Genomic DNA, 16,137 nt, shown 5'->3' on the forward strand with positions numbered 1-16,137 from the left:
TGTTAATGTTATCTCTGCTCTTCCATTGCAGTCTTCTCAGCTCTCTTAATGCTGTTTTCTTTTAGTTGTTTATTTCAATCAGGCGATTTTCGCTTGCAGCAACTCCAATTACCGTAAGAAGTTACGTCAAAAATATGCACGTAACAAAGTATATTTACTTCGTGAATAATAATAATTTAGCTTGACTTCAGCCAGTATACTAAGAATTAATAACAAATAATAAACGAAATTACAGCTCATCAGGGTTATGCAAGTGTTACACCATTTAAACCACTTCCCATGGTTTTCCAAGCAATAAGCGATGAAAATTATTCCTTGTGTTGGACCACGTATCATGAGCTGATCTCGTGTTTTGGGACCATTCGTGTAGCAGCGCAGGGCGCGTGATTTCACTCTTTTATATATATATTCCATATATTTCCTGCCTGACTGCCTAACTGCCAAACTGACTGACTGACTGACTGGGTTCTCGCGTTTCAGCTAGCTCAGCAGAAGAGCGAACGATTCCATTGAAAGCAGAGACCAAAAAAAAAATAAATAAAAAAATAAGTGAGAAATATAATCCAACTCACATGTTACATTTTTTATTTTTTTACGTGCATGTAGCAAATTTTTCATTTCAATTCGCCTTTCGTTTTCGATTTTCTTCATATACCACACACACACAACACACATATACATTTTCTTTTACTTATTGTTTCATTTCATTTTATTTTAATTTTTGATATTTACGAACATTAGTTTTGTTTGTTGTTGTTGTTGCTGTTTTAGACACAAAATACAAATAGATACATATATATATATATATTCAATTTGTTTCTCTAAAATCTACTACAAAAATTTTTGTTTTTCTTGTTGTTGTTGAACCAATTGTGGCAGGTTAGCACTTAAGAACTACAACACATAGCATATACAGATACGTTGACAATCTATATGTATATGCAGCATATACATCTATATAGATATTTATATATATATTTCATATAAAAAATACAACAAATTCGCAATTCGTTATCATTTGTCGGGTTTAGCACAGCGCCAAAAAATGCAGCCCATTGGGATTTTAATATTATTTATTATTTTACCATATTGTTTCTTCAGTTTCTCCAAAACTTGTTCATCTAACATTTAAGTATGGCAACAAAAAAATCATCATCGTACAAATTTAAAATACAATGCTTATGGTTTTTTGTTTTAATGTTTTTTTTTTTATGTTGTTTGAAACGCATCTTTACAAACTAAATATTTAAAACTTATAAAATACTACAACGTAGGAGATCCGACGAAATCTCATAGCATTAGAAAATAAAAATAATATTTGTATAGAATATAAACACATGAAATTAATTGTATTACATTATTAAATTAAGAGTTACATATACAGAAATTATACATTATACAAAGTTGTAAAATAAAAGAAAAAAAATTTATTGGTGAGTGTTGCTGTTGTTGTCGTGTGTTGTGTGTGTGTTGGTGTATAAAACAAAATATTGGCAACAGAAAGTGCATACCGAAACTGGTTGCCCTTTCCAAACATTTCTCAGGACTCGACAATATCTTTTTTTTCGAGTACATTTTCAGTATTGTATTTTCTTTTCTAGCATGAAACACAAACACAAATTGCACAAAACTTATCAATTAATTAGTTAGAGTTTTGGAAAGAGCATGTAAAAAACGCATAGCAGGTGGGTTAAATATATATATATATATATATATTTTTTTATGTATTTATAAATAAATATATATTGCGAACTGAAGCTTCTTTAAGTTTTGCATATTGCAGCAGATTCCGGGCAACGGATTTCTTCTTTTTGTCTTTTTATGGGGCATTTTAATGACATTTTTTATGTTTTTTTTTTGTTTTTTGTTTTTTTGTATTTGTATAAATAACAAATGTAAAAAGTAAATTTTTGTTTTTGTTTACCGATTGCACTTTTTTCTCCTTTTTGTTTTGTTACTGTTGCTGTGTGTGTGTGTCTGTGTGTGTGTACATGTGTATATATTTGTGGTTGTATTTAAGGTAAAGTTAACTCATTATGTTTTAAAAAACAAATGAGAAAAAGAACACAAAAAAAGGTATTTATATCCTATGGATTACAAAATATATATATATATATATATATACCGATTATAAGTAGCAACAGACAACTGATCACTGATATATATATATATATATATACTATAAACATACGTACGTATTTTGTGGATTGTATACTTAAGAACTATTTGAAAATCAATCAAGACTCGTGTGTGATAACAACAAATATTTTCGTGGTCGGATTGGGATAGTTTGCCCGATTATCAAAATCAGCTTAACGATCCACCCATTTTCAAAAAAAAAATATACAATATATATATAAATACATATATATATTTATATACATATTGTATTTACAAGTGACACACGACAAAAGTAGATTTCGTATTTTGAATTTAATCTTAATTATGTATTATATATATATATATACATATTGTATCTGTTTAAATCGGGGTTTTTGACTCGTAGACGCACAGCGTGCGAGTTACACCGATTTATATGGTATATATATAGATAAATTTGACGCTTTTCTTTAATATATAAGTTTTGTTTTTTTTTATTATTATATATGTGGATGGGAACCACAATTTCTTTCTTTATATAGCAGTTTGGCTTGACCTTTTATCACTTTTATATCAAGCGAAATGCATTGTTACAAAAACAAAAAAATATATATAGAAAAACAAAACGAGAATACCTACACACATATATATGCATATATAAATGTATATATATATATATATATATATGTATGTGTGTATAATAAACAACATCAACATGATCACCAAAATTACTTGTTTCTGTTTCGTTTGCAGTTTTTGCGTCGGTTCTCTTTTTTTAACACAGTTGAACTGTTTCTCCGAGCGAAAAAATTATTTCGTTTCTTGTTATTAAATATAAATATATAGATATATGTATATAATAGTTAAGAGAGATAGCATTAGAGGGGCGGGGGGGATTCCTATGAGAGATAGCTAGGCTGGGACAGACAATACAAGACAGGACATGACAGGACAGGAGTTGGTGGAGCAGCAGCAGGCCTGATGGAGATGGAGATTGGATTCGTGTTCGCATCTATAGAGATGTGCTAAAATTTGATGGCGATATGGAAGCTGGTGGCGTTTCCGTTTCACTGCTGACCAACGATGATGCATCGACGGTATCGTGACTGGTATGCTCCCTTGATCTTGTCGTGGGTATTGGTGCACTTGTCGTCGTCGTCGATGATGATGTTGCTGTTGTGGATGTTGGTGCTGGCGGTGGCATCAGCGCTGCCGCCTCCTGTTCGGCACGTTCTCTTTCCTGCTCCATTTCCAGCTGCTCCAATTCCAGATCCTCCTGCATTTGCTCCAATATATGCTGTTTGTTTTGTGTCCAAAAGAGCACGGGAATCCTCATCACTGTTGTCAGCGTATCATTGTGTTCCTCCAGCGAATTGCTGGCATAATGCTCCACAAGATGCTTGAGCGTCGGATAAATGTTGTAGGGTGCAGCGAAACCCAAACCGCTCTCCGTCTGAAAGATGATGCAATGATGAATGCCACCCTTGCAGGCAATGGAGAGCGCATAGTGGCCAGCATCGCGTGCCCGGATCAGGAATGTTCCGGTGGGTGCACCCTTCAGCAACTCGGCGGCATCATGACGCTTGGCATCCTTGATGAACCAGAGCGATTCGTCGCGATGCGGCTGATTGGAGGCCTTCTCGAAATTGTGCTGCCATTTATCGAAGCCCACCTCCAGTATTACGTTCAGATCCTCATCGGTGAGATTACAGCCTTTCAGGCGCCTGCAATAACACAACACAAAAAAAATAGATCAGTTAAAAACATTGGTGATAAATTTAATCAATAACTGCCCGGCATGATCTCATCTGCAATCTATGTACACTCAATGTCTCATCCGCTTTCGATGGCTACTTTTACTACAGAATATCTAGGTGTAAAACGTGTGACATCTTCCTTATGTATATACATATATATATATATATATATACCATCGCATACCATCCACCTGATAACAACCACATCCGACTATTATCTAACTTCCAAATCAAATAATCTGTGTAACACTGTCAACGGGGGGACTTATGAGCATTTTGATTTGTTAGCGGATTTAATTTACAAGCAGCTACGCAATCGGATCTATATATATATATATATATACAGATGTATGTTTTTTTCAACGTCAGACTCAACGGGTGGACAGTTTTATCTGCTACAAGTGATCGCTCGCTAATGATATTCTCATTTACCCTTTTTCGTAAATAGGTAGCTAGTTTATAAGCTACATAATCAAAAAATCTTGTCTAAATATTTCATAAGGTGGGTTATCTTTTGCGCAACAAGCACAGCTCTTTCCCAATTCCATATGGGGAATCTAATTCGAAGTAGTTCTCAAAATCTTCAAACATATGTAATAAAAATATATATATATGAATTAATTATAGGTTTCAAGTTGATTTCAATTCCCGAAAATCTGTAGGATCACTGAATAATTTAACTTTAGAATCACGTTCCGGCACGTAAATTAACCGACCTCTCCAAATCTCTTATCGCTGCTGGCCTTTGGATGACGTGAATAAAATTCAACAAATCTCAAAAATAGAAAGAAAAAAAAAAGAAAGAGAAAGAATAACCATAATGGAACAGAGGTTGCGCACATGCCAAGGAACATGTATGCCGCCATCAGGCCGAGATGGGTGCGCTTAATCTTAATTAAAATAAAGACACACGACGAAAAAAGGTTTGCGAATATATAATATACACACACACACAAAGAAAATGAAAGAAATGTCATGAAAGAAACAAAATATAGAATTTAAGCTCTTGACAAACAATAATGCTCGACAGCCAGATAACGATAGTAGTGCCTGCCTGGTGCCCCTTATCTAGACCCCAACAAACGCACAATGCTCAACATGGAACTAGAAACCCCAACCACCACAGAGCCAGTGAGTCTCCCAAGAAATTCGGTAACCTTCAAAATCCAAAATCATCACACACTCATCATCGATGACAAACTCGACCATAAATTAAGGAAATTGCAACCGTTGAGTTGCTAGGGTCCCTTAAGATAAGGGCTATTTGATAGTTGAGTCAGTTACGTACACTCAGAAAAAACATTGAACTAACTTTTGAAATTTGGCATATTTTTGGCACCAAGCTTAACCCACTTTATTATTCAGAAAGTATCTTTTTAAAAGCCAGTGTTTGTCTTTTCTCAATTCGACGTTACATTTGTATAAAATGTAGAAAAAATAACATTCAAATATAAAAGCCGAGAAAGGATTAATTTTTCTTTTTAGTGATGCATTTCTTAGTAAATATTTCTAAAAAAGCAAAATTCCCAGATTTTAGAGAACAAGAACAACTTTCTACTTTTCACGGCTATTTATATTGAAGGGCAATTTTTTTCTCTGAATGTAGACTAAAAAAAAAAAAGAACAAAAAAAACGTGAGTTTCGCAAATAGATAAGAAGCGTAATAAAAAAGCGATAGCGAACAAGTTTTCTTTTGGTTGGTCAAAAAAATGAATGGCATTGCAAAAAAATATAATTTTTATTTGAAATGTGATTAAATTTTAAACCGAATGTTTCGAAACGAAATTAAATGTTAAATTTTTGTCGAAATGAAACCTGAGCCAAGTTATAAAATAAGAAACTTGAGTTTATCATTTAAGAAAACAAGTTTCGACCATTTGTAGAATCAATCAATCTTCCGCTTAAGCTAAAACAGCAAATGCAGCAAAACAAACACAGCAGTAATAAGTTTCATTAAGAAAGCTTTAAGTATATTAACTTATTCAGCAATTAAAATTAGAATACCCTATATGCTATAATATGCAAGATTCCCCCAGGTAGATAAGCCAAAGATGTGAAATAAGAGTGATAAATCAACAAGCTCAGCGAATGTACGTATTCGGGATAAAAAAAAAAGAACATACTAAAAAAGATTTAAATTAAGATAAAGCTTTAGAGGCACATTCTTTTAATATGGTTCAAGGTTCGACTGATTATCGTTATCATCATCCCCATCATCATCATCTGCATCGATGACGAATTCAAAGCGAATGACATCAGCTGAAATCACGAGATTAGCGCTTTGAGCTTTAGTCGAAAATAAGACAAGTCGCCTTAAAGCTCTCATCAGCTTTAATGTAGAGCGCGCAAATACAAAACGGAAGACAATATAAAGACATACCGACAGACAGACAGTCTGGCTGTCTGTTCGACAGCTCTGAACATTATTTTATGATTTCATAGCATAATTTATGTTTCTCAATAATTCACTCACTTGGCATACTTTTCTGAAAAGTCTTCTCGAAAAATGTGTAAAACTGTCAACGGCGACTTATGAACATTTTTTGTTTTGTTAGAGGATTTAAATTACAAGCGGCTACACAACGGATCTACATACAAAAATATACATATATATATATAAATATATATTTGACAACATATTATATATATATATTTATATGCATTGTTTTGCCGTCTGCCTCAACGGGTGGATAGTTTTATCTGCTACAGTGATCGCTAGCTAATCAAAATTCCCGTTTAAAAAATAATTTTTATAATTAATGATTATTTAATAGAGTTATCAAAAATTATATTCTAAATATAAAGTTTAAGGAGCGTTTATAAATTTGAAAATAATATCAGATTTTAGAGATTAAAATTGACAAATGATTAATATAATTAAACCGATTTCTATATACTACAAGCAAAAACTGAAATATATGCGATAATTATATTAACTGAGTTGTTTAAGAAGCTTAAGAAGCGTTTGTCATAATGCCTTTGTAATTGGCTAATAGTATCAACCTCTTTATCTTTATAAAAATTATTTATGATTAATATAAATAAACCGATTTCTGTATACGTAACTATTTTATAATCTCTACTATCAAAGATTTAAGTATTTATGATAACTTGCAATTATATTAAGTCAGTTGCTAAAAATATTAAGTTTAAATAGCGTTTATCAAATTGCCTAATTGGCTAATGATTAATATATAAGCAAGCCGATCTCAAAGTTGAAATTTACTAAGATCAAAATATGTTTCTCCTTTATAACAATAATAATTGATAAAAATAAAAATATTTATACATGCGTAACTACTATTTTATAATCTGAATAGTTGATGATAATTTCTAGAAATGCTGTAATAGCAAATCTACAAGTGATCATTGTATTATCTGCATTTTGGCTTCTGAACGTTTCGGTTTACAGGGCTTCCAGGCAAAGGCATCCACAATTAAAAACATATTTACATATAGTATATATATATATATATATATATACATTACATGCGGGCAGACGACAAGCACGTAGACCAGCAGTCAGCGTGGCGAATTTGTAGCCGGAGCCAAACGTTGAGCGGCGCTGCTAACAGGCAGAAAGCATTTTACTTCTATTATTCTCATTATTTACAACGGTCAAAAACTCAGCTGAGTGTCGCACTTGAAAGAAGCAGCGAAAAGCGAGCGTTGTGTGTAAAATGAGAAGCACAACAGAAAAAACAGCCAGCATTCAAAATTCCGAGAAAGAAATAACAGAAAAAAAATGCACATTGACATGAAGCGAATGACTGACGGATTGACTCGAATCGACTCGAGCTCAAATCGCCCTCAAAACTACCCCTCCCTCCCCTCCACAACACTCTGCCCCTCTTCATTCCATACTGCGACGCTAATCAGATTTTTCTGTGTGCGAAACACTTTAAAAATGACGTCACTTACTCAATGTGTTTGTCCTTGCACAATTGCAATTGCTGCAACTCCGGCTTTGTGGCATTGATTTGACGCTCCAACAACTGTTGCTCCTCCTTCAGGGATTTAATCTCCTGATTGAGTCGCTCCATTTTCACATGCATCACATGCAGATGATCAGTCATGTGCTTCAAATTGTCGCGCATATGTTGTTGCACCTCCTGACGCGAACATTGTGCAGCCGTGGCATTTGGTGCACCCGGCGGTGCTCCACCCGGTGGTACAACGCCCGTATTTATGAACGATTCAATCAATGTGATTTGACTGCGAAACATTGTGTCCGCATTACCAAAAACACTCTGATGCAATTGCTTTTCGGCCAACTCCTCCCTAATCGCATTGAAAGAGGTCTTCTTCTGATCGAGTGCCTGTTCCTGTTGCAACAACAGTTGCGAGCAGCGTATAAATTCGTCGCTCCACAAGCGTAGATCACCCTGTGGCTGCGAATCATCGTAGTAGGGGCATATTATCGGATTGCTCAGCGTTATGTCTAGCGTCTTATTGTAGATCTTCAGGGAGTTGCTCATATAATAGTTGATCATATCGACTACGTTGGCAAACTGAAAGTTATCCACAAAGCCATACTTGTTATTCTTTAATCGACAGATCTTGATCAGTTTTTCGTTGCCATCCTTCATCAGGGTTAACGTGTATTCGCCCTTCTGCAAAAGTGTTAAAAATTTTATTTATTATTGTTTTTTTTTTTTTTAATTTATTGTGTTTATTTATTATTGTTCCTTTTTCTATTTTACTATGCATATTTGTTCATTCTTTTTATTTATTATTGTTGCTATTATTTTTTTTAAACTTTTATTCCTGTTTTTTTTTCTTGCTTGCATGTTTTTTTCTTTTACTCTTTTGCTTGTGATCTTTTGCAAATTGGAAATCTTTGGGTCTTGACATAATGTTTTATAATCCTACTTAAAAAGCAATGTAAAATCGTGCTAAAAAATAAGTAACAGTCAAAATAAACAAATTATATTTAATAACTGATTAGTATAAAGCTTTTTCAAAGTTGTTCCTTCTTTTTAAGTGTTACCTTAAGAAAAAACAATGTAAAATTCAACTAAAAAATAAATATCCGGCCAATTAAAGTGAAATATTGGAGAGGTTGTAACAAATAAAACTAAAAAAAAAAAACATTTTACGACTTAACTATAAATTACAATCTTATAGTTCCTATAAAAATAAATTGCATTACAAATCCGTTAGCTATTCAAAGAAAAAAAAGATGAAATAAAACACTTTTAGTTACGTCACATATTATCTTTGGATGTAAATTTGCTTTGTTAAATATTGAAATACATAAAATGGCTCAAAGACATCGCATGCAAAGTTAATATTCTTTTTATTTTTTTGCAATACATTGAAATTCCGGGAAAGACTCGAAAACATCACATTTAAATTTAATATATTTTCTAAAAAAATAATATTTCCCAACTGTGTACAATTTGAATCCAATCAGAAAAGTTCCCGAAAAACACTGTTAACTCTGCAAGCAGCAGCTGCAATTGTAACTGCATTATTTTCAACTTACCTTTGCCTGCGCATCGCGTACCAAAAAACTGCCATCGGGCTTGCCGAACAATATGTTTTTTGCCTGCTCGCGCGTTATGCTGCCCCAATACCAGGGAGCAGTGCGCAGCTCATCCTTTTTCGGATCGTGTACCATAGACGCCGGCGCCTGTGGCCTCATCGTTGAGTAGTGCATCGGTGAGGGATGCACTGCAATAACAAAAACCATACATAGAGTTTAGGAAGACCAAAATCGCATATTTCACACTAGTGTTGGTTAAACACAACACACACACATATATAAACGTACATACATATATGTATGTGTGTACACTTTACAACACATACATACATACATACATGTATGTAGCGGCTTTTGCTTGTTGCCAAGCGCCCCCGAAACGCATTTGAAATGCGAATACGAATACGGGGTTTGGGCGCAAGCGGTTAGCGTTAATTTTTTGGCATTTTTTTTGGTTTTTTTTTGTTGTATGTACTCACTTCTGATTTGTTGCTTTTGTCGTTGGCCAACAAAAACTATATTAACTGGAGATTTGCTTTAGCCAATTTTTTCGCCAGAATATATATTTCTTTTTATGGTGTATTTATATATATTTACTTATTTTTTTCACGCTTACAATTTACCGAGCACCATCTTTCTATTCTCAATTTCGCGAATCAACTGAGAAACTCGGAGGCAACACATACGCATACACTACATACACATACACATACGCATACACACACTCAATCAAATATATACACATGCATACATATATAACTATAGTTAAAACAATTAATAGCGTGCAGGAATCGGTATTTTAAAAGGCATTCGCTTTGCTTCCAAATTCGTATTTGCAATTTGAGCGAATTAAACGCTTTCGTTTATTGGTGCTTTATTAATATTTATATATATACGATGGAAATCACAATCAGCACACCATTATATCTTTCTTTTTCTTTTTTTTGTGTGGAATAAATCGTCCTCAACACTGCACGGCCACTGGCACTGAATAGCATGTTGCGAACATCTTCCGCTGTTCAACACTTGCCGACCGCTGAGTATAAATGCACTAAAAAATATCACAAATTTAACACACGAGGAGACTGACCAAATTTTTGTTGCTTTGGTATTTTTAGACGCACACTTTTGACTTTGAATCGGGTTCGTAGTTAGAAATGTGCAACGGATCTAATGAAACAGAAACATCTTATGCATTGAAAACGTTTTAAAAAAATATTTTGTTACGCATTTGTCATTTGAAAAGAATTTCAAAATAATATTTAGGTCTATATTTGTTTGACCTTGGGCAGCAATCAATTTGAAATGCATTTTTGAGATGGGTTTAGTGATTATAGTATTGGCACCTGTAATAAATTGAAATAAAATATATATATATATATATTTTGAAAATAATTCTTATTTTATATAGAATATGACTTATCTTTTAAACAAGTCTCTGCAAAGTGAAATACATTTTTAAAAGTGGGAATAAATTTCATCAAATACAAATTCAATTACCATTCTTTAAATTTGTGATAAAAAGAGTTAGATGTAGTTTGAAAATAATTCTTATTTAATTTGGAACGCTACATTTTCTTTTTTGATCAAGTCTCTGCACAGTGAAATCATTTTTTAAAAGAAGGAATTAATTGTACAAATTGAATGTAAAAAAATCAATTACCAATCTTTGACTTGTATTTATTGTACATCCAAAGACTTAATTATAATATAGAGCTAAGCTACAGCATATTATTTATGTATTTAGTATGAAAATAAGAACCACGGCACTGTCTATTATGAAGCATCTATCTGTGTGTAAAAATCAACTATGCATTAGACATTATTTGTATTGGGTAATTATTATTTCATTGATTTCAATCACCAGCATTTGTTTTTTTTTCTTTCTTTGTTTCTTTTTATAGTTGAGTTTTTAAAGTCAAGGGCAATATTTGTAATGCTGTTGGCTCGTTGCTAATATTTTTAAAGTTAGTGTCAGGGCGTATAATGTTGGGAAATTTTTTCGCAGTGTATATGTTGCTTGTTTTTCTTGTCTCCTGAATGTTGTTAGGCGATTGTTTTGGTTTTTTATTCTTCTTCCGAATAGTGGCTAATTTCTTAATGTATTTTCATAATGCCCGATTCCAGCAACTTCAATATCTTGTCAGCAATAGCCGGATTTTGTAAATGGCTACGAGATAATAAAGAATAGTTAAATAAATACGTTGAATAAATAAATAATTAAACTTACTCCTTAACTGCCTGTGGATCGTTTTGCATTTGTTCAAGAATCATGCGCATGGCGGGATCCTTGAGAATTTGCTGGATCTCCGGATCGGACATGGCATTCTTGAACACCTCTTGTGGATTACTTTGGAAATTCATTGAGCACTGGCGATAACCCTCAATGGCCTCAGCATTATTGGCATCTAGCTCGAGTGCCTTCTGATACGCCGATGAAGCCTTTGATGTCTGTTGCATGCCCTAAAAAATTAAATATATAAATAATAATAAATAAATACTAATAATAATAAGAATTAAGTGTTCATCAAAGCTTACCTGCAGAATTTTTCCCTTCCGTATGTAACCCTTGATGAATTTCTCATCTAGCTTGATGCAAGTATCGCAATCCTTCAGTCCCAAATCGAAGGCGGCCAATTTGGTGTAGCCGGCAGCACGATTGCTGTACAATTTGGGATCATCCGGATTACGTTTGATGGCCTCCGAATAGTGTTTGACCGCAGTGCTATAATCGCCCTTCTTGAAGTACTCATTGCCCTTCTCCTTCTCCTCCTCGGCCTTAACAGGATCAATATAGGCGCGACGTTCCTCCTCCTTAATCTTGACCTCTACCTGGCTCAACGACGTCTTTATCTCAGGCGTACGATGCTCCGACATTGCCTTCTCATAATAGAATTTCGCCTGTTTATAGTTCTCCAGCTTGCGATAAGTATTTCCGATGCGTGCCATCGATTTGGCAATCAATTTGAAATCCGCACGATTCTCACGACCCACTTCGATGCCCCGTTCACATTGCTTGATGCACGCATCATATTCCTTGCGCTCGAAATAAACAGCCGCAATATTGTTGTGGAACGTGATATCAGTCGGATCATGTTCGATGGCAGCATTATAGTGCTTGAGTGCTGTTTCGAAATCCTTCTTCTTGTACGCCGCATTGCCCAGTTCCTTTTCCTGATTGGCATAGTATTTTTTGCGCTCCTCCTCGCTCATATCCTCCACACGGGGACCAGCCGCAGCAGCAGCAGCTGCCGACTCAGCGGATTTACTCTCCGTTGACTTTGTATCAAAGATGGGTTGTAGATCGACATCCATGGATATCTCACCTTGCGATTGCATATAGCTAAACATCGATTTGGTAATATCCTGGCGACCCTGCAACAACATATAACTTTGCGGATCGTGCTTCAAACCTAAACACATTGTCCAGTTAGTTGAGGTTATGTAGACAAAATAATAAGCACCAAAAAGTAAAACTTACCGTCATTGTACGCCGCAAAGGCCTTCATATAATCCCGGAGTCCAGCGGCAGCGACTCCTTTGCGGGAATACCCCTTTGGCCAGGTGGGATTCAGCGCAATGGTTTGCTCTGCATCATCGTAGGCTTCCCGATACTTCCCGGCCTTTGCATAGGCCGCCGAGCGATTGCTGAATAGCACATAATTGTTAGCGTCCAGCGCAATAGCTTCGGTGTACGCTGCAATGGCCTCATCGAATTTTTCCGCATTTAGAGCCGTATTTCCCTTTTCCTTCAATTCGTTCACCTGCAATGGAAATTTGTGCAAATGGTGTGCATAATTTTTGACTCGCCTTTGTTTCGAAGTACCCCTTTTTACATTTGTATCTTTCCACTCACCTTGTCCATTTTTCTAAGTCGTTCTGCTGCTGTAAGTGTGGCAAGTACTTATAAATTTGTTTGTTGGTTTTGAAACACGTCTTTTTTGGAAGCTGAACTTTGCAAAAAAAAATGCCGCCGTCGTCGGACTTTTCTAGAAATGCATGAGTCGTGACTCGCTCTCGCTACAGCTACTGCTAACGTTCTCGCTCTCACACTCGCTCTCGCTGCTCTCCTGCTCAAATGTCAGACTCGCGAACAACGTTGCCAACACACACTCGTAGCGCCCAGAGCGTAGCCACTAAGTTTTTGCAAAAAAAAAATATAATTATAAAAATAAAAAATTCAACTCGATTGCACTGATAGCAAATGTTACATAAAAAACACAAATATCTGCTGTAATTTTTGCTTTTTGTTAGTGTTTTTCTATAATTCGAATTTGACGATGTGTGTGACAGACGAGTTGGCAGCACCGCACCGCTTACTTAAATATATTCGAGCTGGCAACGTTGTCGCAAAATACGGACAGACGCTGCTTTTTGCGTGCGCCTGGGGAAAAAAAAATAAATTATACAAAATATTTTTGAAAAAAAAAAAGCGAAAACGTTCCAAATATAAGCAGCACGATTAGATAAGCAGCGCAATGGCCGAATATTTGGCATCAATTTTTGGCACAGAAAAGGACAAGTAAGTTGGGGGCAGGGCGAAAAAAGATATATTTTTAATAACAAGAGTGCGGCATGTGCCGCAAGCAGCGCTCTTTTTAACGCTCCGGCTAAACTCACGTATTGTTTTTTTTTTGTCTTTGGCAGAGTCAACTGCTCGTTCTACTTTAAGATTGGAGCGTGTCGGCATGGCGATCGTTGTTCCCGCATCCACAATAAGCCAACATTTTCGCAAACGGTGCTGCTCCAAAATCTCTACGTAAATCCCCAAAATTCCGCCAAATCAGCGGACGGATCACATCTGGTGGCCAACGTTTCCGACGAGGAAATGCAAGAGCATTATGACAATTTCTTCGAAGACGTATTCGTCGAGTGCGAAGATAAATACGGCGAAATTGAAGAAATGAATGTTTGCGACAATTTGGGTGATCATCTCGTGGGGAATGTTTACATCAAATTCCGTAATGAGGCCGATGCCGAGAAGGCGGCAAATGATTTGAATAATCGTTGGTTTGGCGGGCGGCCAGTTTACTCGGAACTGTCGCCGGTGACCGATTTCCGTGAGGCATGCTGTCGACAGTACGAGATGGGGGAGTGCACACGATCCGGCTTCTGTAATTTTATGCATCTGAAACCGATATCGAGAGAGTTGCGCAGATATCTGTATTCACGCCGGCGTCGCAATCGTTCACGTTCCCGTTCCGGCGGCCCCCGGCGTCGTTCCTCACGCAGTCGTACCCGTTCGCCGCGTCGCCGACGCGAGGAACGCGGCATTGGTGGCGGCACAGATCGTGGCGGTGAACGGGGCATTGTGGGGGGCACGGATCGTGGCGGCGAGCGAGGCATTGGTGGTGGCACTGATCGAGGTGATCGCAATGATCGCAACGATGGCAACGATCGTGATCGACGTAAAGGTGGCGGCGGCGGAGGAGGAGGAGGAGGCGGCGGCGGCGGAGGTGGTGGTGGAGGCGGAGGCGGTGGACGATATTAAAAATGTGTTGATTTTTTCTGGACACTTCGCGGACACATTGGCGTGAAACGGAAATGGAAATCGAAATGGAAACGGACAAAAATGGAACGCCAACTCTTCAGACTACTCCAGTTTTTTTTTCAGTTTTTCTTTTTGTGTTGATTTTTTATTGAATAGAGGGGGTGTTTGTTGTCCACCACACATACATTTTGTACAAAAACCACCCGTTACACGAAGTGAATTATTTTTATCGAGCGCCCATTTAGAATTGTAATTACTTATACACACATTCGTAATAATAAAATTGAGTAATAATTATAACGATATATAAAGAAATCTCCAATTGTTATCGTCGATTATAATTTTTAAATTTGATGAGAAAATCAAAATTAAAACAGACCTAACCAGGACTATGTGGAATCAACTGATGCAGTCAACGAATGTTTATTATAAAGATCAATATAAAGAATATTCATATTATTTTCTTAAAGGTCTCAAAAAAAGACACATGTACAGTAAAGCAATTCTAAATAGACAATTTTATATACAAACTCGACTAGGTAAAAACGATAACAATTTGATGCGCTTTTAAGCACTACAACTAAGTGTTATACATTTGGAGTAACTGCATCTGCTTATTCGTCCATTCTATGTGTTATACATCTGGAGTAACTGCATCTGCTTTAGTGGTTCTTCCATTTCATTAAACTCATGCATTTGGAGTAACTGCATTTGCTGTATTTCTTTTTGATTCCTCATTCGCATCTACTTCCATCGCTGCTTTCAGCTGTTTGGTTATGTCAATCTGTTGCTGTAGAGTATACCGGTTCTCATGCTTGCGTCTTTGTTGTTGCTCCACGTCGCGCAGTACGCCCTGATGAAGCTTGAAACTGTGAAAAGAGTGCACGCAATTAATTTCATACAACAAATTGTAAACTTATTTAATTGTCACTTACCGGTCGTCGGACTGTTTATAGTGTACATAACCTATAATCGCACTTGAGACGCCAATCGCCAAACCCAATGTGACTTTGGATGCCAGCGACATGCTCTTGTGTTACTTATGCAAACGCAAATATTGAATTTTTATGTGAAATTTAGTTTAAACCAAAGTTGACTTTTACTCCTGTTCCTGTTACGACATGATTTTGTTAACTCCAGGGAAAGTTAAAAGTAAAACCAACGCCAATGCAGAATTGAATATTGTTGTCTATCAACTATCTTCCGTTTGCACCTTTGTTTATTTGTTCAAGCGGCGTTTAAATTGTGTGCTTATAAATCTATTTTGGTTTTTCGGCGACCAATATTATGAAAGTTATGAA

The 16,137-nt window shown here is 35.9% G+C and overlaps 4 protein-coding genes across 4 annotated transcripts; 1 reads left to right on the top strand and 3 right to left on the bottom strand.

The window, feature by feature from the left end:
• Window positions 1-2,764: 2,764 nt before the first annotated feature.
• On the bottom strand, window positions 2,765-10,063 carry LOC6562048 (phosphatidylinositol 3-kinase regulatory subunit gamma). The gene is made up of 4 exons (XM_043214673.1): window positions 9,825-10,063; window positions 9,346-9,533; window positions 7,779-8,470; window positions 2,765-3,824 (listed from the first exon to the last, which is right to left on the bottom strand). Coding segments are annotated over exons 1-4 (1,593 nt in total). The 5' UTR covers window positions 9,826-10,063; the 3' UTR covers window positions 2,765-3,112.
• Window positions 10,064-11,273: 1,210 nt separating this feature from the next.
• On the bottom strand, window positions 11,274-13,592 carry LOC6562047 (stress-induced-phosphoprotein 1). The gene is made up of 5 exons (XM_001989088.3): window positions 13,202-13,592; window positions 12,827-13,109; window positions 11,884-12,758; window positions 11,576-11,808; window positions 11,274-11,515 (listed from the first exon to the last, which is right to left on the bottom strand). The coding sequence occupies exons 1-5, from the start codon at window positions 13,208-13,210 to the stop codon at window positions 11,443-11,445; spliced, it is 1,473 nt and encodes a 490-aa protein (XP_001989124.1). The 5' UTR covers window positions 13,211-13,592; the 3' UTR covers window positions 11,274-11,442.
• A 142-nt stretch (window positions 13,593-13,734) lies between these two features.
• LOC6562046 (splicing factor U2af 38 kDa subunit) lies at window positions 13,735-14,785 on the top strand (the record flags this gene model as incomplete). Its single annotated transcript, XM_032735978.2, has 2 exons — window positions 13,735-13,867; window positions 13,993-14,785. Coding segments are annotated over exons 1-2 (837 nt in total), but the record flags the coding sequence as incomplete, so codon positions are not given.
• A 445-nt stretch (window positions 14,786-15,230) lies between these two features.
• Window positions 15,231-16,105, bottom strand: LOC6561758 (protein PET117 homolog, mitochondrial). Its single transcript, XM_001989086.3, has 2 exons — window positions 15,772-16,105; window positions 15,231-15,705 (listed from the first exon to the last, which is right to left on the bottom strand). Exons 1-2 carry the CDS (start codon window positions 15,861-15,863, stop codon window positions 15,525-15,527), a joined length of 273 nt encoding a protein of 90 aa, XP_001989122.1. The 5' UTR covers window positions 15,864-16,105; the 3' UTR covers window positions 15,231-15,524.
• Between the last annotated feature and the right edge of the window lie 32 nt (window positions 16,106-16,137).

Source organism: Drosophila grimshawi, unplaced genomic scaffold (genome assembly GCF_018153295.1).
Source record: "Drosophila grimshawi isolate 15287-2541.00 unplaced genomic scaffold, ASM1815329v1 contig_1377, whole genome shotgun sequence".
NCBI classification, from domain to species: domain Eukaryota; kingdom Metazoa; phylum Arthropoda; class Insecta; order Diptera; family Drosophilidae; genus Drosophila; species Drosophila grimshawi.

Bases quoted from the DNA above. Each gene is read 5' to 3' on its own strand.
- LOC6562048 (XM_043214673.1), bottom strand. The intron at 8,471-9,345 runs GTAAGTTGAAAA...ACACTTTTGCAG, and splicing joins TACGCGATGCGCAGGCAAAG to AAGGGCGAATACACGTTAAC. The intron at 3,825-7,778 runs GTAAGTGACGTC...GTGTTATTGCAG, and splicing joins TGCAAGGACAAACACATTGA to GCGCCTGAAAGGCTGTAATC.
- LOC6562047 (XM_001989088.3), bottom strand. The intron at 12,759-12,826 runs GTAAGTTTTACT...CAATGTGTTTAG, and splicing joins CTTTGCGGCGTACAATGACG to GTTTGAAGCACGATCCGCAA. The intron at 11,516-11,575 runs GTAAGTTTAATT...ATTATCTCGTAG, and splicing joins GATCCACAGGCAGTTAAGGA to CCATTTACAAAATCCGGCTA.
- LOC6561758 (XM_001989086.3), bottom strand. From the start codon at position 15,863: ATGTCGCTGGCATCCAAAGTCACATTGGGTTTGGCGATTGGCGTCTCA. The intron at 15,706-15,771 runs GTAAGTGACAAT...CTCTTTTCACAG, and splicing joins TATAAACAGTCCGACGACCG to TTTCAAGCTTCATCAGGGCG.